At 38.3% G+C, this 24,795-nt stretch overlaps 1 protein-coding gene across 8 annotated transcripts in view; it reads left to right on the plus strand.

Annotated features, from left to right (window-relative positions):
- PLA2R1 (phospholipase A2 receptor 1) overlaps positions 1-24,795 on the plus strand; it is a 115,401-nt gene that overhangs the window by 22,342 nt on the left and 68,264 nt on the right. For 5 of the 8 annotated variants that reach the window (XR_014143583.1, XM_081814325.1, XM_081814322.1 and 2 more), the window contains 6 exons: positions 13,672-13,845; positions 18,164-18,277; positions 18,809-18,952; positions 21,008-21,202; positions 22,464-22,621; positions 24,164-24,235. Coding sequence is in view for 7 of the 8 variants with exons in the window: in XM_081814325.1 (XP_081670451.1) it covers positions 13,672-13,845; positions 18,164-18,277; positions 18,809-18,952; positions 21,008-21,202; positions 22,464-22,621; positions 24,164-24,235 (857 nt within the window). In the remaining variant the exon portion in view is untranslated. The remainder of the gene's footprint in view (positions 1-13,671; positions 13,846-18,163; positions 18,278-18,808; positions 18,953-21,007; positions 21,203-22,463; positions 22,622-24,163; positions 24,236-24,795) is intronic. The other 3 variants (XM_081814324.1, XM_081814327.1, XM_081814328.1) reach the window with 2 other exon arrangements.

The following is a 24,795-nucleotide window of genomic DNA, read 5'->3' on the forward strand; positions in this document are numbered from 1 at the left end:
AGTAATGCGATTGCTGGGTCATAGGGTAGCTCTATTTTTAACTTTTTGAGGAACCTCCATACTGTTTTCCAGAGTGGCTGCACCAGCTTGCATTCCCACCAACAGTGTAAGAGGGTGCCCCTTTCTCCACATCTTCTCCAACATTTGTTGTTTCCTGCCTTGTTGATTTTTGCCATCCTAACTGGTGTAAGGTGGTATCTCAATGTGGTTTTGATTTGAATTTCCCTGATGGCTAATGATGTTGAACATTTTTTCTTTTTTTTTAAAGATTTTATTTATTTATTTGAAAGAGAGAGTGAGTGAGAGAGAGCGTGAGCAGGGAAAGGGGGAGAAACAGACTCCTCCGGTGAGCAGGGAGCCTGACGTGGGGCTCGATCCCAGGACCCTGGGGTCATGACCTGAGCCGAAGGCAGACGCCTAACCAACTGAGCCACTTAGGCGTCCAAATGTTGAACATTTTTTCATGTGTCTGTTAGCCATTTGTATGTATTCTTTGGAGAAGTGTCTGTGCATGTTTTCTGACCATTTTTTGACTTAACTTTTGTTTTTTGGGTGTTGAGTTTGAGAAGTTCTTTACAGATCTTGGATACCAGCCCTTTAACTGTATTGTCATTTGCAAATATCTTCTCCCATTCTGTGGGTTGTCTCTTAGTTTTTTGACTGTTTCCTTTGCTGTGCAGAAGCTTTTTATCTTGATGAAGTCCCAAAAGTTTGTTTTTGCTTTTGTTTCCCTTGCCTTTGGAGATGTGTCATGAAAGAAGTTGCTGTGGCCGATGTTGAAAAGGTTACTGCCTATGTTCTCCTCTAGGATTTTGACATTTTTTTTAACCGCAGTACTCTCCCTGAGGTTCTGTGAAGAGCCCTGTTACCATTCTCTGTCTCCTGTATTCAATTATGGTTTCCCAGGTGGAAGCCTGGGTACAGTGGTGCTTGGGGCTTTTCACCCCCCAGTCTTCCTATAGCTCAGAAGCTTCTTCTGCTTGACAGCCTGCTAGATTCCAGCTCTCCTGACCTTTACCTCAACCAGCACCATTTGTATAGTGCTAAATTACACTTCCAGTTTTCTTCCTTTCTTGTTACTTTTGGTTCCTCGTAACCAACATAACTCAAAATGATGTGTCAAAGGCTGAAATCTGAGCAAGCTGATAGCTCTTTCCACGGGAGCAACAAGCGAATAGGACAGAAAGGAGTGAGTGGAATAAAGCAAAGATTTGTACTTCTGTATCTCATCTTTCTTAATGGAAGTTTTTAGTATCTCACTGTAAAATGATGCTTCCTTTTTTTAAAAAAAAAGTTGACTAAGTGAGCAAAATTTAAATTTAGTACTACTACATATATAAACACACTGGCAGGAGGGATACAATAAAGCACTTGTCACTATAGATTTTCAGGAACAAGGAGATATATAGGAATCTCTCTGGGTTTGTTTCGAGGCAATTCTGTGCCATGATGAGTCCCTCTTAATTGTGTGTCTTACACAGCTGGACAGTCATGTTCAGTTAGCTTGAGATATTTTTAAGACTTCAACCTCTGGAATGGTCTGATTGCCCTTGAACCTTATTCAGCTGATACAATTATTTTATCAGTAACTTCAATGGTGTAACGGGCAGATTGGTATCAACATAGATGTATGACTGTGAACCTCACCTAAGCCTCCAACACTGGTTGCAATGCTATTATTTCTCTTTTGTCATACTGCTCTCTTGCTCCCCACAATGACCATACCAACCTCCCTATCCTCCTCTAACTTCTTACCCTACCCCCCATTCTCCTTCCTGATTCTCATCAGATGACCTCAGTTCTTACTCATAATGAAAACAGGATCCATCAGAGGGAAAGTTTTGACAATTTCTGTTCCCTAACCTTTAAGCCCACCTGGGTCTGCACCCATCTTTTTTCCTCCACCCTATACAATAGTGTTCCTCCTTCTACCTAGGGCAAATCTCCCCGCTTGGACTCCAGAGCCTCCCATTCAACCTTCTCCAACCTGTATCTCAGTGTTTCTCAAAGTGTGATCCCCATTCCAACAGCAGCAGCATTCCTTGCAAGTTTGATAGAAAGGAAAATTATCAGCAACACCCCAAACAACTATATCAGAAATTCTAGAAGTGCAGCCCTGCAATCTGTTTTAACGAGTTTTCTAGGTGATTTCAATGCCCACCATTCTACTGGATCCTTCTCCATTAGCAGTTAAACTTGCTTAATTTAAGTCTTTTTTTTTATTTTAAGTTTTTATTTAAATTATAGTTACTTAACACATATGGCAAAATTTATTTCAGGTACATAATTTAGTGATTCATCACTTATATATAACACCCAGTGCTCATCACAACAAGTGCCCTCCTTAATACCCATCACCCATTAACCTATCCCCCTCCCACCTCCCTCCATCAACGCTCAGTTTGTTTTCTGTAGTTAAGAGTTTCTTATGGTTGGGATGCCTGGGTGGCTCAGTCGGTTAAGCGTCTGCCTTCGGCTCAGGTCATGATCCCAGGGTCCTGGGATCGGGTCCCACATTGGGCTCCTTGCTGAGCAAGGAGCCTGCTTCTCCCTCTGCCTGCCTCTGTCTCTCTCTCTCTGATAAATAAATAAAATCTTAAAAAAAAAAAAAAGAATTTCTTATGGTTTGCTTCCCTCTCTCTCTTTTTTTTCCCTTCCCCTATATTCATCTGTTTTATTTCTTAAGTTCCACATATGAGTGAAATCATATGGCATTTGTCTTTGACTGACTTATTTTGCTTAGCATAATACATTCTAGCTCCATCCACATCATTGCAAATAGCAAGATTTCATTCTTTTGATGGCTGAGTAATATTCCATTGTGTATATATACCACATCTGCTTTATTCATTCATCAGCCGATGGACATTTGGGCTCTTTCCATAATTTGGCTACTATTGATAATGCTGCTATAAACATTGGGGTGCATGTGCCCTTTGAACCAGTATTTTTCTATCCTTTGGATAAATACCTAGTAGTGCAGATGCTGAGTCATAGGGTAGTTCTATTTTTAACTTTTTGAGGAACCTCCATACTATTTTCCAGAGTGGCTGCCCCAGTTTACATTCCCACCAACAGTGTAAGAGAAACCCACTCAAGCCTTAAAATATCTTAAAAATAATATAACACCTTCATACCCACTTCTGCCTCCTGAAAACACCCATGTCTTTTACCCCCCCACCATAGACAGACTTCTCAAAAGAATTGTCTATACTTCTTCACCTTGCTTTCATTCCTCAGTCCACTGTCTCTCCTTGACTTCTATGACAATGCATGCCTGATCTCTATTTTCACAAACCATTCATTCATTCATTCCCACAAATCTGTATTGAACACCTACTATGTGCCAAGTTTGTGCTGGGATTATAACCATGAACATGAAAGATGAAAGTCATAGTGCCTGTCCTAATGAAGTTCACATTCAAGTAAAATACCCAAATTGATATATAATTTTTGATAAGTGCTACTTTAAAAAAAATGGTGTTATCAGTAAGAAATCTAATTTAAATTTGTGAGTCAAGGAAAGAGTTTCTGAGTATGTTGTATTTAAATCTCTAGTCCAAGAGATGAATAACAGTTATCAAGATGGAAAGTGAGAGGATGAGATATCCATCTAGAGGTGCATGGTCTATGGGAATGGTCAGCACTAGGTGTACAGGCAATAAAGGAAATATATTGTTTGAATAGAACTAAAAATAATAATAAAACCAACTAGATGTCAATATGCTTTTGACTCACCATGCACATGCACTGACAATTCTAAACAACATCCATGATAAAATACTCTCACCTGCCCAAGGGTGATTGTTTTCCTACCTTTACCCACAGTGTGCCACTAGCCAAATGCCTGAAGGCTTTGAGGAGGGAAAGAGGTTACTACTACCTAGGAAAGACAATGTGGCAAGAGCACAGTAAGGGATAGAGGAGCAAGACACTCTGGAAAAGTTGGCAGAGGCCAACTCATGCAGAAGCATGATAATTCAAGGTGTTCTAGAGGTAAAGATTTACCTAATTCGAACTATAAATGGAAGCTATAAAGGGATCTTAAGCAGTGATATGATAATGATTTAAAAATTTTTTGAGGATCACTCTGAATTCTTTATGGCAAATGGCTTGCAGGAGGGCAAGAAGGAAATCCTTGAGACCAGTTATAAGGCCCCAGCAGTAGTTGAATCAGGGATAGTGGTGACTTGAGTTAGGTAGCAGAAAGTGGGTTGGAGAATGGATGTATTGAAAATCTAATCTGGAGATAGACTGAATAAGATGTGGTTCTTAGGAACACAGCTGAGCTGGAGAGAAGAAGCTGAGCTATCATGTGTCTGAGTAGCTGATTAAAGCAACAAGCCAAAAATGAAAGAGTTAAGCCTTTTATCACTTACTGTGAGATATAAGCAAGAACCTAAAATGGGAGGAAGCACCAACTCCTCTTGCTCCATTTTCCTTATGGAATGGCACACTGGTCAAAGGTCAGAAGGATCAGCACAGGCTATTGAGAGAGCCCTCAACAAAAGCCTCCTCAGTTTTGTGGATTCTGGGGTCAAGGGTAAGTGGGGAGGGAAAAGCTAGGAGTGGAAAAGGACTGGGCACTGAGTCAGAGTGGGTAAAACTGTCTTCAAGGTTCCCCCTCCTCTACCCCCCAACCTCAGTAGAGGTACCTGAAGAGGATATCATCCCAAGGCCTCAGAAAAAGAGGCTTAGAAATGAAGGAGCCAGAGCTAGGAATGTGAAGAGCATGATGGTCCAGGGGGGCCTGAATCTTTGACTGAAACTCCCTCCAGAGACTTTAGTGCATCGTCTGTGAACCAAGTCTGATATGGGAGGGGAGCTTTCCCCCATGAGGTCTACCAGATAAAGCCTTTGTAATTGCCTATGGTCAGGCCTGAAAAATCATATATAGATTTTTAACCAGGTGTTGGATTTCTCACTGGTAAGGACAGACTTGAAGGATAAGGGAGAAAATGAAGTGTTAATTAAGACCCCAGGTTTCTGATATGCATTGCAAAGTTAATGGAGATACAGATTTGGAAGAGACAATGAAGCATTCAGACTGGGACATGTTATGTATCAGTCAATCATGTGAGATGTGGACTAGGCAGTTAGACATAGAGGTCTCTATATATTTGAGAGTTGTAGTAAAGGGATTTATAGGAATGGGTTAGACAGTCTAGAGTATGTGTAGAATAGAAAGAAAGGGGACTCAGGGCCAAGTCTTAAGACCTCAACATTTAGTTTGAACAGAGAAGAATGAACCAGCAAAGGAGACTAAGAATAGGCAGCCAAAGTGGTAGAAGGGTAGCCAGGCATGTAAAGGCAAGAAAAAAGAGTGCATCAGCCAAGACAGGGAACTCAACTTGCCAAATGCTGCCGAAGGGCTTGATTTGACAAGATCTGCAACTTGCCAAGTGCTGGACTTGGCAACGTGGAGGTCACTGATGACCTTACCAAGTAAACTCTAGTTGCCAAACTGAGTGGGTTAAAGAGTAAATGAAAAAAATAGAAGAGGAGGGAACAGTTCCCAATTCATTCTGTGAGGCCAATATTACCTTGATACTGAAACCAAACAAAGACATCACAAGTAAAGAAAACTATACACCAGTATCTCTCATGAATATAGATGCAAAAATCCTCAACAAAATACTGGCAAACAGAATGCAACAACATATAAAAAGAATTGTATACCATGACCCACTGGAACTTTTCTCAAGAATGCAAAAGTGGTTTAAAAATCAGGAAACCAATTAATACTCATATCGATAGGATAAAGGACAAAACAAACATGATTATCTCAATAAATGCAGAAAAAATATTTGACAAAATTTAAATCCCTTTGTGTAACTAAGAAAAAAAAAAACACTCCAAAACCAGGAACAGAAGGTAATTTCCTCAACCTGATAAGAGCATCTATGAAAAACCCACAACCAACATAATTAATGATAAAAGACTTGATGCTTCCTCCCTACAATCAGGAATAAAATGAGAATGTCCATTCTCACTACCTCTATTCAACATTGTACTGGAGATTCTAATCAGGGAAAGTAAGCAAGAAAATGAAATAAAAGGCATCCAGATTGGAAAGAGGAAGTAAAGCTATCTCTATTTGCAGATGACATGATCTCATATATATAAAATTCTAAGGAATTCACTAAAAAACTATTACAACTAATAAACACATTCACAGCATACAAGATCAATATACAAAAATCAATTGTATCCAGAAATTAAATTATGAAAACAATTCCATTTATAGTAGCATCCCAAAGAATAAAATAGGGTCTCCTGGGTGGCTCAGTTGTTAAGCGTCTGCCTTCGGCTCAGGTCATGATCCCAGTGTCTTGGGATCGAGCCCCGCATTGGGCTCCCTGCTCAGCAGGAAGCCTGCTTCTCCCTCTCCCACACCCCCTGCTTGTGTTCCCTCTCTGTGTCTCTCTCTGTCAAATAAATAAATAAAATCTTTAAAAAATAAAATAAAATAAAATATTTTGGAAAACATTTAATGAAAGAAGTGAAAAACTTACACTCTTAAAACTACAAAATATAGTTGAAAGAAGTTAAAGAAGACATAAATAAATGGAAAGACATTCCATGTTCATGGGACCAAAAGACTTAATATGGCTAAGAGGGCACTATCACTGCAATTTCTATCAAAATTCTAGCTGGCTCCTTTGCAAAAAGTGACAAGCTTATCCTAAAATTCATATGGAAATTCAAAGGGCCCAAGAGAGCCAAAATAATCATGAAAAAGAACAAAGTTGGAGGACTTCAAAATTTATGCAAAGCTACAGTAATCAAGACAATTTGGTCCTGTCAAAATTGAATAGGGGTGCCTGTCTGGCTCAGTTGGAAGAGCGTGTGACTCTTGATCTCAGGGTTGTGAGTTTGAGCCCCATGTTGGGTAAAGAGATTACTTAAAAAAATAATAAGCTTAAAAAATTAAATAAAATCGTGAGTCCTCATTTATGGTTAATTGACTTTGGACAAAGATGCTAAGACAATTTAATGGGGAAAGAATAGCCTTTCAGCAAATGGTAAGGGAAACTGGATATCCACATTAAAAAGAATGAAATTGAACACCTATCTCTCACCTTACAAAAAATTAGCTCAAAATAGATCAAAGACTTAAATGGAAAAGATGAAACTATAAAACTCTTAAAAGAATATATAGGGGTATAGCTTCATGGCCTTAAATATGACAATGGGTTCTTAGATATGACACCAAAACTCAAGCAACAAAAGAAAAAATAGATAAATTGGACTTCATCAAAATTAAAAACTTTGGGGGGCGCCTGGGTGGCTCAGTTGGTTAAGCGACTGCCTTCGGCTCAGGTCATGATCCTGGAGTCCCGGGATCGAGTCCCGCATCGGGCTCCCTGCTCGGCAGGGAGTCTGCTTCTCCCTCTGACCCTCCCCCCTCTCATGTGCTTGCTATCTCTCATTCTCTCTCTCAAATAAATAAATAAATAAAATCTTTAAAAAAAAATTAAAAACTTTTGTGCTTCACTGGACACTATCAAGAAAGTGAAAAGACAACCCATGGAATGAGAGAAAATATTTGCAAGTCATATAAATAATAAAGGACCTTATATCTAGAATATAAAAAGAATTTTTATAATTCAATAATAAAAAAAACAACCCAATTAAAAATGGGTAAAGTGCCTGAACAGACATTTCTCCAAAGAAGATTTGAAGTGGCCAATAAGCACATGAAAAGATGCTCAGTATCATTAATCATCAGGGAAATTCAAACGAAAACCACAATGAGATGCCACTTTACAACCAGCAGGATGGCTACAATCAGAAAGATAATAATAAATGATGAGGACATGGAGAAACTGGAACTCTCAGCTACTGCTAGTAGGACTGTAAAAGGGTACCGCTGCTTTGGATAACAGTCTGTCAGTTCCTCAAAAGGTTGCGTGGATCACTACATCAAAAACTAATGATGTATTGTATGGTGACTAACATTACATAATAAAATAAAATTAAAAAAAAAAGAAAATGTTAAACATTGAGTCACCATATGACCCTGTAGTTCCACTCCTAGGTATGTATCCAGGAGAAATGAAAACGTATGCCCACACAAAAAAAGCTTATAAACAAATGCTCATAGCAGCATTATTCATAAAGCCAAAAAAGAGAAACAACCCAAATGTCTATCTACTGATAAAAGCATAAATAACACATAGTATAGTCATACAGTGGGATATTACTGGTCCATAAAAAGAAGTGAAGTACTGGAGCATGCTACACCATAGACAACTCTTGTAATTATTATGCTAATTAAAGAAGCCAGTCACAAAAGACCACATATTATAGAATTCCATTCATATGAAATGTCCAGAAAAAGCAAACCCACAAAGATGGAAACTAATTAGTGGTTGCCTTGGACCGAGGGTGGGGATGGGGATTGAGGGAGCAATGGAGAGTGACTGCTAATGGGTACTGGGTGATGAAAATGTTCTAAACCTGACTGTGGTGATGGTTGCACAATTCTTTGACTGTACTAGCAATCGTTGAATTATATACTTTAAATGGGTGAGTTAGGAGGCTGTCAGTTAAGCATCTGCCTTTGGCTCAGGTCATGATCCCAGGGTCCTAGGATTGTCCTGCATCGGCTCCTTGCTCAGCAGGGAGCCTGCTTTTCCCTCTGCCTGCCGCTCCCCCTGCTTGTGCTCTCTCTCCTTTCTCTCTCTCTGACAAATAAATAAAATCTTTAAATAAATAAATAAATAGGTGAATTCTATGTCATGTTAAGTATATCTCAATAAAACTGTTATTTTTGAAAGAGTAAATGGGAGATGAGGAATTGAAGAGAGTATGTGTGTAAAAGTATTTGACTAATGGGGGTAGAGAAAAGGGGGGATGGGGATGCCAAGGGAGAAAGTATTTTTGTTTCTTATTTTTTAAGGATGAGCAGTGCTAGGCCATCTTTGAATGTATGTGGAAATGATTCAACAGAGAGAAGCTGAAGATGCAGGAAAGTGAAAGCAATTGATTGTGTATATATGATCTCTCAGAAGACAGAAGGAAGTAGGATCCAGATCATAGATGGACAGACTGGCCTTTCATAGATGTAAAGACAATTTCTCCATAAGAGGGAAGAGGGAGACGATGGTGCAGTTCCAAGAAGTTTGATTGATTAAGTGATGGGAGAAAATGAGGAGAAACTGGTCCAGAGGCTGTGGACTTTTTCTCTGAGGAGGGGGAAGAAGGAATAAGAGGTTTGGACAACAGGAAAGATGTGAAATGAGCATTATGGCTGCCAGAGAGCAAGCTTACTAGAGAAAAGTAGTAATGTTTCCAGGAAGTATTGGGGGTGGTTGATAATCAACTGATCAGAATGACTTTTCTCTGCTCCTCTGTTTGGAGCAGGCACAGAGAAGGCCAATGATTGGGTTCCTCTGTTGAAACAGCGCTCATGCTCACCTATGGACTCAGTCCTCAACTTACTTAAAGACTCAGCAACATGTAACAAAATTGACACCATCTCCTTTCATGAGCTTCTAGGACCCACACCTACTAGTTTTCCTCTTTCTTTTGCGGCCAGCACTTCTCAGGTTCCTTTGATAGCATATTCACCTCTACCCAATTACCTTTAAATGCTGATGGGTGAGTGTGGGGAAGAGCATGAAAAAGATGAAACATGGTGCCTGCCTTCCTGATCCTTACATTTTATCGGGAAAAACAGAGAATCAACGAGCAAAATTAAATACATCATTTAATTTCGGCTGTGATCAGGGCCACCAAGAAGTGCGTAAGGCATTAGGAAGGTACAGCAAGAAGTCCTGACTTGGTCTGATATTCTTTTTACATGAGATTTACCAACACAGCACTTTGCAGGGAGCAGAGATCCAATAACTTCGTGATGAGTATATAAAAGACCAAAGAGAGAAAAATAATAACTTTGTAGCTTGGAGTTGCTCTAATCGTATGAGAATTCATTTTTTTTTTTTAAAGAATTCAAAATTTTTTTCAAGTGGCAAGAAACAGTTGACCTGGGAAAGCTGTATCCTTTGGGAAGAAAAAACAGCCATGTTAACAAAGGAAAAGGAATGGCTGCCTCCCAGCAAAATCCGTGATAAAAATCAGTGTTGACATGAATAAATCTCAGTTCATTAGAAGAGAGGTATATTTAAGGAGGGAAAAAATCACCTATTTATAACATACAAAGGATTTTGGCAATCTTTCATCCAATAGTAGGAGATACAAAGATATATAGGACACAGTTGCTTCCCTCAAGGAGCTCATCGTTTAGTGACAGGAGCAACAATATAAAGGCAGCCATAGATGCAAAGAAATATGACAATATGACTCTAGGCTTAGAGTGGAATTTTTCAAGAATAATTAAATGCACCTGAGACACCAGCCTTCACTCTCGCATTTTCAGTGGCTTGGGAAGAGAGATTATGTATGAAGAAACAAGAGAACTAAGAATATTAAATGCATATGCCCCAGGCCAAGATGGGAGCCTGTGTCAAATGGGTTCCTGGGAAGCAGTCCCTGAGGCAGAGATGAACAGGCAGCTCTCTTGGGGGAGTGCTCTCAGGATCAATACATGTGGAGAGGACGGGGAGAAAGCAGCATTGTGCAGGATTGTGATGCAGGCCTGGAGACCCCTAGACTGACTGTATGAGAGCTTCTCAAGCTGGAGTTGCCCCTAGTTGAGGTGAGAGGAGGCACCCATAGCCCTGCACTGACCAATCATAGTTTGCAGGCTGCCTTTGGGAAGGGAGAGTGATATTGGGCAAAGAGACTTCTCAGCCAAGGCACTCCCTGAAGAAGGTTAACACTGAGATGTGTCTCCTGGCAGCTGGAGAAATAAGGCCTTCGATCGTGAAGGGAAATCAGGAGAGTACACCACAGTGCCCAGGCCCACCGTGGCGCTTTCATCCCGTTTGTTACCCTACAGCCTTCAAATAAGATCCGTGGAGTGACATGCGGCCCATCTAGAGAAGAGACAGCACTTGTGTCTGGGTGCATGGAAGTACAAATTCTTATATTTTAGTTAAAACCAAATTTCAATGACAGATGAACTTACTTGTTAGAAGAATATAGGCAGGCACCTGTTGCAAACATTTGACGGCAAGTTTCCCCTTGATTAACCTTAAGAATTGGCACAGGGGCACCTGGGTGGCTCAGTCAGTTAATCATCTGCCTTCAGCTCAGGTCATAGTCTCAGGGTCCTGGGATCGAGCCCTGCGTTGGGTCCCCTGCTCAGTGGGGAGTCTGCTTCTCCCTCTGCCCCGCCCCCCACTCGTGAGCTCCCTCTATCTCTCTCAAAAAATTAATAAAATCTTTAAAAAAAAAAAAAAAGAAGAAGAATTGGCACAGATAATTCCAAACCAAGGGAAATCTAACAAAACTGGGCTGTATAATTTGCAGCAGAGACAGGATCACCTGCAAGCCTCTCATCTCAACTGTTTAATGTACAGAATTCAAGCAGGTTACCGCGAAAAGCTGTGTTTACACAGTTCAATCTATGTCCTATTGAAAGGGCAGGACCAGGGCATCTGGGTGGCTCAGTCCGTTAAGCGTCTGCCTCTGGCTCAGGTCCTGATAACGGGGTCCTGGGATTGAGCCCCATGTCCGCTCCCTGCTCAGCAAGGAGTCTGCTTCTCCTTCTCGCTCTACCCCTCTCCCTCCCTGCCCCTCTCCCCCACTCCTGCTCGCCCTCTCTCTCTCAAATAAATAAATAAAATCTTAAAAAAAGAAAGAAAGAAAGAAAGGGCAGGACCAACTCTTGGCAAAAATGGGAATGAAATCAATTGAAGTGTCCTCCAGACCTTTTCTTATCATGATATGGCTGTGAACTGAAGGCTTATAATTAGGATTTATTATTGACTCTTCCCTTATGGCAGGAGATGAAAGGCAGTTACCCTATTCCCAGATCTCTCTTCCTGACATCCTCCCCCGATTTCCCCCTCTGACATTTCCTACCAACATCTCTCCCTTTCTGACATCTTACTATCTTCTAGTAGTAAAGAGCTACTCAGACTTGCACTCCTTGGGAAATACTTTAATTTTTTCTTCCAAGTCAGTGTTTCCCAGGGTTTGCTTTGTAAACCACCTGCATTAGAATCAAGAATATGTTTAAAATGCAGTTTCCTGGATCCTACCCCAGACCTACTAACTCAGTCTCTGGGACTAAGAACAAGGAATCTGCATTTTCTTTACAAGCTGGCTAAATGATTTTTATGCACAATGAAATTGTAAACAGTCCCCTGCCCCGCTCTTATGGCCTCAACTGTCTTCGCCAGATGAACAGGGCTGAGCTCACGTCTTACTTACTGTGCAACACTTACTGTGTTGTCCATCTCAGGGATGGTCTAGCATTTTAACTGAAGACAGTCTCTAAGGACTCGTTCTCAATAGGGAAATTTCAGACACGAGAGCAAGATGATTACTGAAATATTCCTTCCCCCTTTCTTTTCCTTTCCTTCAGTTTTACTTGGTGATAGCTTTATTTTCTGCCCTCCTTCAATCTTGGATCCGTTTATAAATACATGTAGCAGTCAGAGAACTATATAGACCACTTTAGATTTATATGTGGTTTAATAACTTCTGGTTAACTAACTCAGTTCTGGGGAAAGCACGTAGTGATCAGACATGAAAACAAATTTCTACATTCCCAAGGGAACCATCTAAGTATTATGGGGGAAAGAAACAAAAAAGATTTCATTGTCAAATAAGTTTGAAGTACAACGAAATTAAAATTGAGCTGTTTCTTTACCACAGACCTTCTCAGAGCCTTTACTATGCTCTTGTACATTTTGAATTTACCAGAGGAGGTTATTTATGCATTATGTCCCAGCTCCTCTTGGAGAGCTCGTGAAGTTGTCTTACTCTGTAGATTACACTTTGGGAAATACTATTCTAGATTTTAGCAAATTGCCTGTCCATCAGTTACACTCATGATATAGCATGTTTCACATTTTCTACGTTCTGAAATTCTTTGGCTGAGTTTGATCTCAGGTAATTACTTGGCTTCTTAGTTCTCCTTGGGGTTTGATTTAAAATTTTAGCAAAATCACCCAAACTAGGTCTTTATTTTCTGTTACTTCAGTAAACTTCAAATTTCAGATCCACATTTTGACTTTTTAAGCATACTATGCAATGTTTTACAAGTACATTTTGCTTCTTTTCGTTTGGGTTGAAAGAACTTTATCTTAAACTGAATATCAGTGTTCCTGTTCTCAGTGTTTATTTAAAAACTTGTCTTCATCATAAACTCATATTTCAACTGTATCCCTTTTATTCCGCCTAGCATTTTGGTATTTGGGGGTAAAAAGCTTTTTGAAACAACATTTGCATGTGTCTCAAATAAACATTTAAATTCACACAGCTTTCAGTTTTTAGAGAACTCATGCTATTTTCACAAATACTTCTTTTCTGTTTCCTTCTTTTAAAAATGCCTTCTCTTATTTTCCCAGAAAGCATTGGACTTTCTTTATTGATAATTTCTTGAATTTCCTTTAAATCTTGAAAGAGTTGAACCATAAAGTACCAGTGGGATAACAATGCATATTTCATCATAAAGACCTAATCAAGATTCAATAAGGCACTGAAGTTTAAAGGTTGAAATTGGAATCATTCCATTCAAATTCATCTTAGAAATCCATTGTTGTATAGATAAAGTAAGATTATAGTTTATGTTTTAATGGACTTTGTTTTCAGCGTCCGCAGAGGTGGGTTGTGATGCCATCTGGGAGAAGGATCTCAATTCACACATTTGCTACCAATTCAACCTGCTTTCCTCTCTTTCCTGGAATGAGGCACATTATTCATGCCAGATGCAAGGAGGAGCTTTACTAAGTATTGCAGATGAGAACGAAGAAAATTTCATAAAGAGTAAGTAGGTGGATGACACACACCAATATTAATGCAATTAAAATGACTGTTAACAGTTATGTCCAGGTATGCAAAAATATATTCTGAAGAAAAAGTCCCTTAGAAAATGTTTTATTTTATTAGTACAGTGCCAACTCACACCCAGAATTGTGACCTGTCCCCTGGGCCATACCATTTGGCACCCGGGCATTTCTTCTTTATTTTCTCTCCCTGGGAGAAGAGAAGTTGAGGCCTCAGCAAGGAACCCAGGACAATTTGCAACTCCAGCAGGTGGATCTGGGATACTTCCAAACTTAAATACAAATCCCTGCTCTGCTGGAGATCTTAGCTATTCAGCTTCCATTAATAAATAATTAAGTCATTTATTAATTAAACAAAATCTCACCTGTCAGTCAATATGCACAGATACATAGACCTTCTCATGGATGACGAAGAACTTAAAATTTGGTTAGAAAAGCAAAAGCACACACATGTTAACTAACAGGATAGGACAATAATATGTCAAAAGAGTTGTGCTAATGGACTGGGTCTTGGGTTTTACCCATCACCTAAACTATCCTCTTATTTCTCCTTTATAGATTAAATGTGTTTGTAGATGTGTACACACAGCTTTTTAAAAATTTTTAGAATCATTTGAAAGTATGGCAAAATTAGTCACTCATTAAAAGTTTCTGACACTTTTTTCAAATTTTATTTCACATGTAGTACATATTTATTCTAGAATAATTTTTAAATTTCAAGTATACAGAAAGAAAAATATCCCATCATTCTACAATCCAGAGATAACCATGTTTTTCTAGAAAAAAACATATAAAGGCATATATACATATATAGTATGTATAAACAATAGTTTTGAGTAAATGCATGAATGGCTAGGGGCAGGGACCACAGAACCATCTGCTTGGGTTGGACTCCTTCCTCTACCACTTCCCAGCAGAGTGATCTAATCCGTCTGTGCCTCAAATTCCGCTCCCCCATCAAATGGAAATAATAACTGTGCTACTTGTTGGCAGTGTGGATTACATGTTATGATACAGGCGAAGGAAGCCTTAGAAAAGGGCCTGGCACACATAACAAACACTCATTGTGTATTAACCATTTAACAACTATGCACACAGTTTGATAAGATGCTTATTTCATGTACCAGCATATAATGCACACCTATCCATGTCCATAAATATAGATCTGCATCATAATTTTTAATGGTTACATAGTATTATAGGTTAGGAATAATATATGTACCTAACCTCCTACTATTAGATAGTCTGATAGATAAAAAAATTATTTATTTTGTTTTTATTTATTTGTTGCTATCATAAATCATCCCTGCACTTACCCTTGGGCATAGATCCCCAATTATTTCTCTATAAGTTTGTGGAAGTATATTCACTGGGTGAAAGAGGAAGCACATTTTAAAGCTTTTGAAAGTCATTAATACCTTCCAGAAGGAATATAACAAATGCTTGAACAGCACAGTTTTGCCCCTTTCCCCACAGACATGCAAAAGTAGGAAATTATGATCAAAACTGATTTGAGTGAGTCATACTGCAGGAAATCACCAATTTCCAATATCATTATTAGCCTGTAATGGTTTTTACAGAAAATTTTGCATTCCATGTATGAATTATAATTGTTATCTATCTTGACTGTCAGGATTTCTAGTAAGAAGGTTTGGACTTACTCATCAAACTTGAATAATGATGAAAGAAATAAGATATGTCAGAGACTTTGATTTAAATACCACAATTCTATAATTAGACTTCGGGGGATTGTTTAGGGAAACAGAAGTCTATTCATAAAGACAGAACCCTGTTCTGACCAAAGTATTTTTTAATAATGAGAATAGTCTAGTTTCTTTCTAATCGCTGGTGAACATTAATTAACTATGATATAAGGAATTATCTAAGCTGTCACAAATGCCAAGAAATATCCAAAAGAATTTAGGTGTGAGTTTATTATTACAGAATTGTGAGCCAATTTAGTTGTAAAGCTAGATAGATGTTTTTGTAACTTTAAACACAGATTATAAATTACTCAGTGATTTTTATGTGTATTGTTGAAACAACTGCACAGAGAGTATTCAAAACAACTCTAAGATAAGAATAATTATTATTTAAGTATTTTAACTAGGTTATTTGAAGATATCACTTGACACTTGCACTGATATGAAATGTGAAAATTTCTCTATCTTGTCAATCCATCTTCCCTGTCACGTCCTGTCATCATGATACCCATTATATGATTTAATCAGATAGCGTTACTGAAAGGACTAATCGGATCGACATCAGAAAGAGACTCCGTGTAAATGAGGCAGGATCTTGGAAGGGTGGGACCTGTGAATGGTATGCCATTTCTGTTTAGGGATTTCTGGGGTCTCAAAATTATAAAGCCCCCTTTCTTTCCTAAGTGGGATAGGTTCTTCCAGTTTTCCCATATTGTACTGAAATGCTCAATCACAGAGGATGCTGCTGGTTTGTTATGTGAATACACTGATCTTTGTAATCTGGGTGATCCTACAACCAATCATCCAAACTGAGACTCTTTTGAGAGTAAAAGAGGCTGCGATTAGTAATTATGCTGAAACTACCAGCATAAACTATAAGTTTTCCTGGCAAACTGGGACAGTCACCCTATCTATAAGTCTTAACTGTCAGGGCCTCAGTCTCGGGCAGGGCACCTGCAACTGGCTCAAAATATATTGGGTTCTGAAGCAGATGAACCACAAGAGGAAGAGAAAAATGCTCCCTTTTATAGGTTAAAAGATTAAATAGCGACATTTGAAAGTGTCACAAAACTAGTCACTTTCACTACGTTTCTGACACTGTTTTTTTAAAAATTTATTCTATAATAATTTGGGGGAATTTTAAAGGCAGTGCTTTTATTTTTTTAAAGCAAAATAATTGAAATATAATTGTAGACCATAATATACACTGTGTAGATTCTTTTGAAATTATTGTGGCTTTCTTTTTGGCATTGTATATGATCAGTTTGGGTGAGTCCATTCTCTCTTTGGGGAGCCATAATCCCCAAATCCAGAAACATTATTAACATTTTAATTTAGTAGGTTGCATTTTACCTTCAATGTTAATAAAAATCTCTATTTTAAATACTTAAAAAACATCATTTAAACAGCTGTATAATATTTTTTATCCAGTCGGAAAAATAACCATCCCTTTATTTCCATTACATACTTCTCCCTGGTTGGCCTTCTACATGTTGGGCTGACTTTTATTTCTTATGTTTATTTCTCTTATTCTAGAATCATTTTTTAAAATTCATGTAACAAAAGAAAAACCAAAGAAAAATTTCCCCTAATCCTACAGTTCTGATAACCATGTTTTTCAGTACAAGCATGCCAATGTACATGTTTATACATAGCACCTATAACAAAAATGGGGTTAAATTAAAATGTGTGGAGCTGTGGCCCAGTGGTTTGGAGCAGGGGCCATGGAGGCAGCCTGCCAGAAAGCCTTCTCCCAACCCAGGCTGAAGATGCAACAGAGTATGGCTCCAGCCTGCTATCCATCCCTCTGGATACCCTGGTCCCTTGGATTATGCTTCTCCTCTTGGTCAGACAACTCCTTCTGGCTCTCACACTGGACAGCTCCCTCCCTGCTTGCTTTAGCATACCTTCTTAAATTTGAGGACTTGCCTCCATTCACCAACGATACTTACCTGCTTTTTTCTTCCTTGCCAGATCCCTAAAGAAAAGCTTCTTTACATTGTTCAATTTTTTAACTGTGAAATACTTAAAAAATATTGAAATGTGCAGAAAATTTTATGGGCACATACATATACCCATTATACAGATTAACATCACTTCTTCCTGTTCCACCCTTGCTTGGAGCCTTCAAGCTAAGGCTGCCACCAGGCACACATGCACACAGAGCAAGGGAAGGAAGACAGAGGGGCCCTTTCTGGAGTGGCCTTCCTGGACACGTCCTCCTCTGCTGTCTAAAACCCTTAAGTGCATGAGCTCACACAGATCAGATGGTCTTAAATTTGCAACCATGCAGCCTCGGGAGGATTGGTGATCATTGAGAGGCAGCACTTCCGATGCTTAGATTAAGCACTTCAGAGCTGAAGAATTGCTGTTAGTGAGCCTTTAGGAGCCTGCTGTGTTTCTCAAGATGGCAGAGGCTGACTTTGTTACTCTGAAGCATCAGAGTGGGGTTTAGTAGCACTTAAAACCCTTTGTCATGGACTAGAGTTCACTTATGACTGCATTCACCAGGAATAATAAAACAAGAAAGAAGGGTAACATTGTGGGAGGAGGTTGTTTGCGTGTGTTGACACTCCGTTTTTCTCTTCATTTCAGAGCACTTGGGCAGTGAAGCAGTGGAAATGTGGACAGGTCTGAATCAGCTGGATGAAAACGCTGGCTGGCAGTGGTCTGATAGAACACCGCTCAACTATCTGAACTGGAACCCAGGTACCTGCAGTGCTTCATGTGCTTCGTCGGGTGGCATGATCCTGCCCCCTTACACAACAGCTATTTCCCACGTACATATAAGTCGTGTTATTTCAAAGGGATTTATAATCATCTTTAAGCTTGCCTCAACTCCCATAAGCCTAGCTTTTCCAGACAAGAAAATGGAGGTCAAGAAGGTAAGCTCTTTAGCCAAGGTTGCAGGAGAACTGGGTTGGAGCCAAGACTCCCGTCAGCTGTTCTAAAAATAGCAACAAATGGCAAAATGTTTCCTTAAAACAATAAAATCAGCTATTGTTATCTTTGGGAAATCATTTCATTGTCATGTATGGACTTCAACTGCAAAACCACAGATATAATATGACATCTTATAGGGTTTGCCATACATGCCAAAGAGAAGGGCTATCTCCTTGATGCTAAAAACTACATTTATATATATCAAATATATTATATTTGAATAAATAAAATGACATCAATATATATTAAACTGATTTTGCCTCTGACATTAAACACCCACACACACTGTCTTTTCAGAAATAGATTTTGAGCCATTTGTTGAATATCAGTGTGGAACATTTAATTCATTTATGCCAAATGCCTGGAGGAGTCGGGATTGTGAATCCGCCTTGCCTTATATATGTAAAAAATATCTAAACCACACTGATCAAGAAGAGATTGGTAAGTGTTTTTACTTTAAGTTGTTTTTATGAGTTGCTTACTTGTCCCCTCAATATATTCAAATTCCTTTACATTTTTGCTAATAATAATTTAAGGCTAGTTTTTATATCTATATGAATAAATATATGTAAGTAGATAACATCTGTTATTCCAAAGGCACCATGAATTTAACAAATGCATTTGTTAGTTTTTACTAAAATTTTTTTAAAAACCAAAGCAAAATAACCTAGGTGTTGAAAACATTGTCTGCTTCTTTTTTAAAAATTTGCATTCTTAGTTGTTCTGCATGAGATAGACAAGATATGCTTCCTTTTCTATTCTAGTTTTGAGTTTTATTTATGGTTACCTTAGAAATTAAATACAAATTAGAACATAGTTTTATAAAATTCTTTACTTCATTTATCTCCTATCACACTCTGTATCTCTTATTATCCTCCTTGAAATGACATACAAACTTTTATATGCAACAAAGACTTAAATACCACCTAATTACAATCTAATACCTGGAGCCCAATTATTTGTTTTTCAGGTATATTGACTCTTTTTTAGTTTTTGTGGGAATTAATGTCTTAACTCAGAAAGTAGAAATAAAAATATAACCATATTTAAAGAATCATTACCAGCATAATTAAAAACAACTCCAGATTTAAAATAATAAGCTGAATTATTATTTTTAAATATTACTCCTTACAACCAGACTTGAACTTTCATTTTCCTTTAAGTGGCTAAGACTAAGGGTATGGTAGAATAGGGGGAAGAAGAAGCATTGTGCCATTTTTTTAACGTGGAGATTTTTTTTCATTATGTCGAGAACGTTCTATCGCTGTTCCTTTCCATCTCTTCCTTCTTCTCTTGTCCATTTCTTCCTTTCTTCCTTGTTTCTTTCTTATGCTTTCCTGCCATCCTTCTTTTCTTCTGTTTTATTTACTCTCTGGATCTACCAGTTGAGGTCCAAAGACCACAAATGAGGGTAATTAAGTTGTTAGTTTGGATTATTTGCTGTTGCTTCAGGTTTAACAAATTCTTTTGATGATCTAGTCCAATGTCTTCAAACTGTGTTTTCAGGATCTCTGGGTTCTTGGCTTGGCTCCACCCTTGGTTCAATCAGAGAAGTTCCTTTTTCACTTTTTTCTTACCCGTAGAGTGAAGTTTAAAGGTTCCATTTTTAAAAGGGGTTCCATGACTATATTATTTAGTTTAAAACCACTGGAATAGATGATACCTAAATGTTCTAACATTCTTGGACTGTGATTCTAATTGCTGTCAGCATCCCAGAGCAATTTTAAAACAATGTCTCATTTCCCAAATAGCCCTGGAGTTGTGTCTAACTAAATTAGTGCTTAAAGTAGGCACTCCGTGTGGTTAACAAAATAAAGTAAAAATGCTAATTACCAGATTGAGGACAAGCTCCCAGAAAGGGAGAACCCAAATTTGACATACACACCACCTCCTTCCCTTCCAGTGCCAAAGCATCATGGTGCTATTTTCCTGTAAGTCTAACCCACTGTCCATATGAACCCAGAGGGACAACACAGACACTCAGACTGACCGAAAAGTGAAAGCTATTTGTCATCTCTGCTCTGGAGGAAGTAACCAGAATTTCAAGCTTTTTTTCAGCTGAGGATAAATATCTACCCCCACCCACATACTGTACATAAAATCTTGGGAATGCCATTTAAACTGTTTTTCATAATACTCCTTTTCCAATGTTAAAAGATTTTTTTAAATGCAGAACTCTAACTGCTGAATTTTACATCTAGCCCTAACTCTTCACTTGGGTTGTATGACCTTTACCAAGTCTCCTTACCTCTTTGTGCCTTAGCTCATCTGTAAAATGAGTCACTGAGATCCATTAGATCCTAGATCTAGATCTAGCTCATATGTTGAATCCTTCTCAGTTCTGAAGATCTAGATGGTTTATATGTTATTGTTTCATACGTCTCTGTTTTTCAAATTTTTAAAGTAATCATATGTTGATCACAATTTATATTAAGGCTAATAAGTAACATTTTAAAAATTGTGGAAAATGACATTGTTTTTTGTTGGTTTAAAAAGAAAAAGGTGCTTGGAAATATTATGCTACCCACTGTGAGCCTGGCTGGAATCCCCACAGTCGTAACTGCTATAAACTTCAGAAAGAAAAAAAGACCTGGAAGGAAGCTTTGCATTCTTGCCAGTCTGATAACAGTACATTGATAAACATTGCTTCATTAGCAGATGTGGAGTTTCTTGTAACCCTCCTTGGAGATGGTAAGTGCCAAATGTCTCTGATTTAAGAGGTATGAAATATAATGTAGTCACTATCTTTATTAGTGGAGTTGAAAAGAAGTTAAGCTATTTAAAAATGATTATGGCACATATATCTCAAGTTTCTAAATAATATTCAGGAATGCAAATTCATTGAATTTTTATAAAATAAATGCTCAGAAATTTTGTAACACCTTACATATACCAGATACATTAGATGTTGGTTTTTTTCTTTTTTTAAGGGCAAAGGTCATTTCCAGAAACTTTTAATAAAAGAACTTAAACCTGCAATTTAGCCTTATGGCCACTACATAGCAGTAGTATGCTGTGGTCATGTAATCTAAGCAATAATGGAATTTCTGAGATAAATAATTGGATTTTAATAACTTTAGCCAGCGAAAATTTATTCAGTTTGGTGGTTTGCAAGCTGTGTGCCACATTCAGAAATTCTGAGCTCCTAAGCCTCCACCCACCTTTTGTCCATCAGAGCAGGTCTCCCCCTATGTCATATATTTGACATAGAATTCTGTTGAAAAAACATTGAAATCACCAAGTTAGAGTAAAAATTTTTTTAATGAAAAAAAAAAATCTCCAGAGTCTACTCTGGTGACCTTTTGAAAGTTAGGTTTTAGTTTAGAGTGAAAACAAAAATCCTTCTCTGTCACTTTTCTCACCTCCTGCATTTGAGATTAAAAGGATCCTGTGGCTGCCTCTGTCTCAATAGGGGCACTTGAACATTTCTCTCAGCCTCCTAGGGTCTTTTCACCTTACCTGGGCTGTCAAACTTTATTTACTTTTCTAGCAGCCCCATTGCTCCCATTTTAATGCTTCTAAGAGTTTCTGCTCCTTTTTTCTCATGGCAAAAAAAAAAGGCAAGAAAAAATATATTGTAAAGGGTTTTTTTTAAAGTGCCCTTTTCCTAATCCAGTTGACCTTCCTATTTTTCCTTTCTCTAAGCAGAGGCAAAACTATACTGTTCAAATCTACTTTTCATATAGTAGCAGGAACTAATTAGAGTCCCAGCAATCTGACTTGCTTTTAAGCTTTGTCCTTGCATTGGCTTGAGATCACATTCTGTCCCACTTCCAAGGTCTGTGTTGAGCAGATGGGGTAGTAGAAAAAGATCTAAGTAGATATTTTATACCAAGAGTTAAACAGGTTTTATTGCGTGAAGGAATAAAGAAGAAATCATTTGTAACAGGCCCAGTGCATTATCTCCTTTGCATATAATAGGATTCCTGTAATTTACATTTATCTCTTACAGAAAATGCATCAGAAACATGGATTGGTTTGAGCAGCAATAAAATTCCAGTTTCCTTTGAATGGTCTAATGGCTCCTCAGTCACCTTTACTAATTGGCACACACTTGAGCCCCAAATTTTTCCAAATAGAAGCCAGCAATGTGTCTCAGCAGAGCAATCTGTAAGTTGATTTGTTTGTTTAATGCTCACTTTGCTGGACTTGTATTGAGGACCACGTGCATCAGGGACTTGGGCTGTGGCAGAGACCAAGACAGACACAGTCCCTGCTCTTCCTGGGGCATCCATGCTAGGCAGTAAACACGTGCACACAGGAAAAACATGGTAATTATAGTTGTGATGTTAGCTTTGAGGAAATAGGTGACCCGATGGTGAAAAACTTGGGTTGGGGCTGCTACTTCAGACAGGACAGTCAGGAAAGGCTCTCTGAGGAGGTGACGTTTAAGCTGGGACTTAGGAAAAAAAAAACAAAAACTCTTGAGACGCAGGGGAAGAACATTCTAGACAGGGGACAATAGCTAGTATAAAAGTCCAAAGGAAGGCTAAGGTTTGCCATGTTTAATAATCAAAAAGAAGACCAGTGTGGCTTGAAAGTAGAACTGATGAGGGGATTATAGGAGAGAGGGCAGGAGGAATTGAAAAATGTGAGGCTTATAGCCCTGGTATAGAATGACAAAAGGGGCTTCAAGGAGATGAAGGGCATGGTTTGATTTACATTTTAAAAAGTAACTGTGGCTGCTACCTAGAGAATAGATAAGAGAGAGGAAAAATGGAAGCAGAGAAATCAGTTTGGAGGCTACTCCAGTGTTAAATTCGGGTAGTGAATATAGAAACAAGCAGATAAATTCAAAGATCCTTTGTAGGGTAGAAACTGTTGCTAGATTAGATGTGGGGTGAGCACAGGGTAGGTGTTTGGCTTGAGCAACCTCTGTGTTTGTGGATGATGGTGTCATTGACCTCTATGGTGAAGATGTGAGGAGAAGATCTGAAGTGTCAGGAAATTACTCTAGAGACTGATGGCTTTTACGCTCCATTATCCTATTAACATAAAAGGATTTCTACAATGTGTGTAACCCCATTGAAAACTGTGACTCAATGGAAAATCTTGTTCTTTTCCTTATGTGTATGTAATGGTCCCAGTGGTCTTAACATCACATTTATCTCTACGCTCTAGTCTTTCATATATCTAAAACATCTGATTAGATTACACAAAATTAGTTTAATCCCAAGTCATTTGATGCATTTATTATACCTTAGACTAGACTTAATCTCTTTGATCAGATAGCTACTAAACTCACTGGTTGAGTTGTAAATCATTAGGATTTGGTAGGCATTCTCACTCTTATCACCAGGATACCATGTTAAGTGCAGTTTATTAAATGTTACTTAAGTAGCTTGACAAAGTAATTGTGCCATCCAAACTTAGAAAATTTCTAAGCACTTACTTTTATGGCACCTCACTTTCATTGTATTATCTTTGAGGCTGTTATAGATATGCTCAGTTACAATTTAAATGCTAAGGTAGTTCTCAAGTCACATTTGAAGGGAGATAAACAATGACCTCTCTAAATGTTTGTCTTGGGTCTAACTGTGGAAAGCCATCACCGTTTATTCTACAATATTTGATGCTTTATTGGTTCATTGGTTTTGAGATAATTAAGATGACCTTCATTTCCTACTGACACTCTCCTTTTTCGTTTGACAGACACCGGTATTTCACTTAGCATGTCCACAGAACAGGAGCCAACATTTGGACAGGAAAATTATATTTAAGAGAGTAAGGACAGGTATTAATATTACAGGATGTGTCAGAACAATGCTGATTTTTGTGTCCCCCTTTCTGGAAGCTCAGTAGCTCCTTAAATAGTGGATGCGTAAAAAGTAACATTTATTCCCATGAAGTAGAGCTCAATATGAATATAATTATTATAATTAACAAGTTACCTAAGCATGGTTGATGCCTAATTTGAATATGAGAGCCTAGGAAAATGTTTATTCATTCATCCATCCATCCAATTATTATTAAGCAACTACAGTATGCCTGACACTATCCTTTAACGGGGTGGTTTGCTGGAAGACTCCAGGGGGGAGGGCTCCAGAGCTGCTCTTACAGATGAAGGTGTCAGCCTCCTATACAGTATTCATATTCCCCTAAAACCCTGCTTGCCTGAGATACCACTTAAAATTTGAATTGTGAGCCTTTTGGCCTAAAGGTCTGATTTGTGTTGAAATAACAAATCCTTTGGGAAGATAAAATTTTAATCTGTTAGCAGTTATTGTATTTCATTATTAATGTAGGATGTTAGAGCAGCCGTCTGTAGAACTAGAAGACGTGAA

Source organism: Leptonychotes weddellii, chromosome 3 (genome assembly GCF_054177405.1).
Source record: "Leptonychotes weddellii isolate Sample4059 chromosome 3, ASM5417740v2, whole genome shotgun sequence".
Taxonomy (NCBI): domain Eukaryota; kingdom Metazoa; phylum Chordata; class Mammalia; order Carnivora; family Phocidae; genus Leptonychotes; species Leptonychotes weddellii.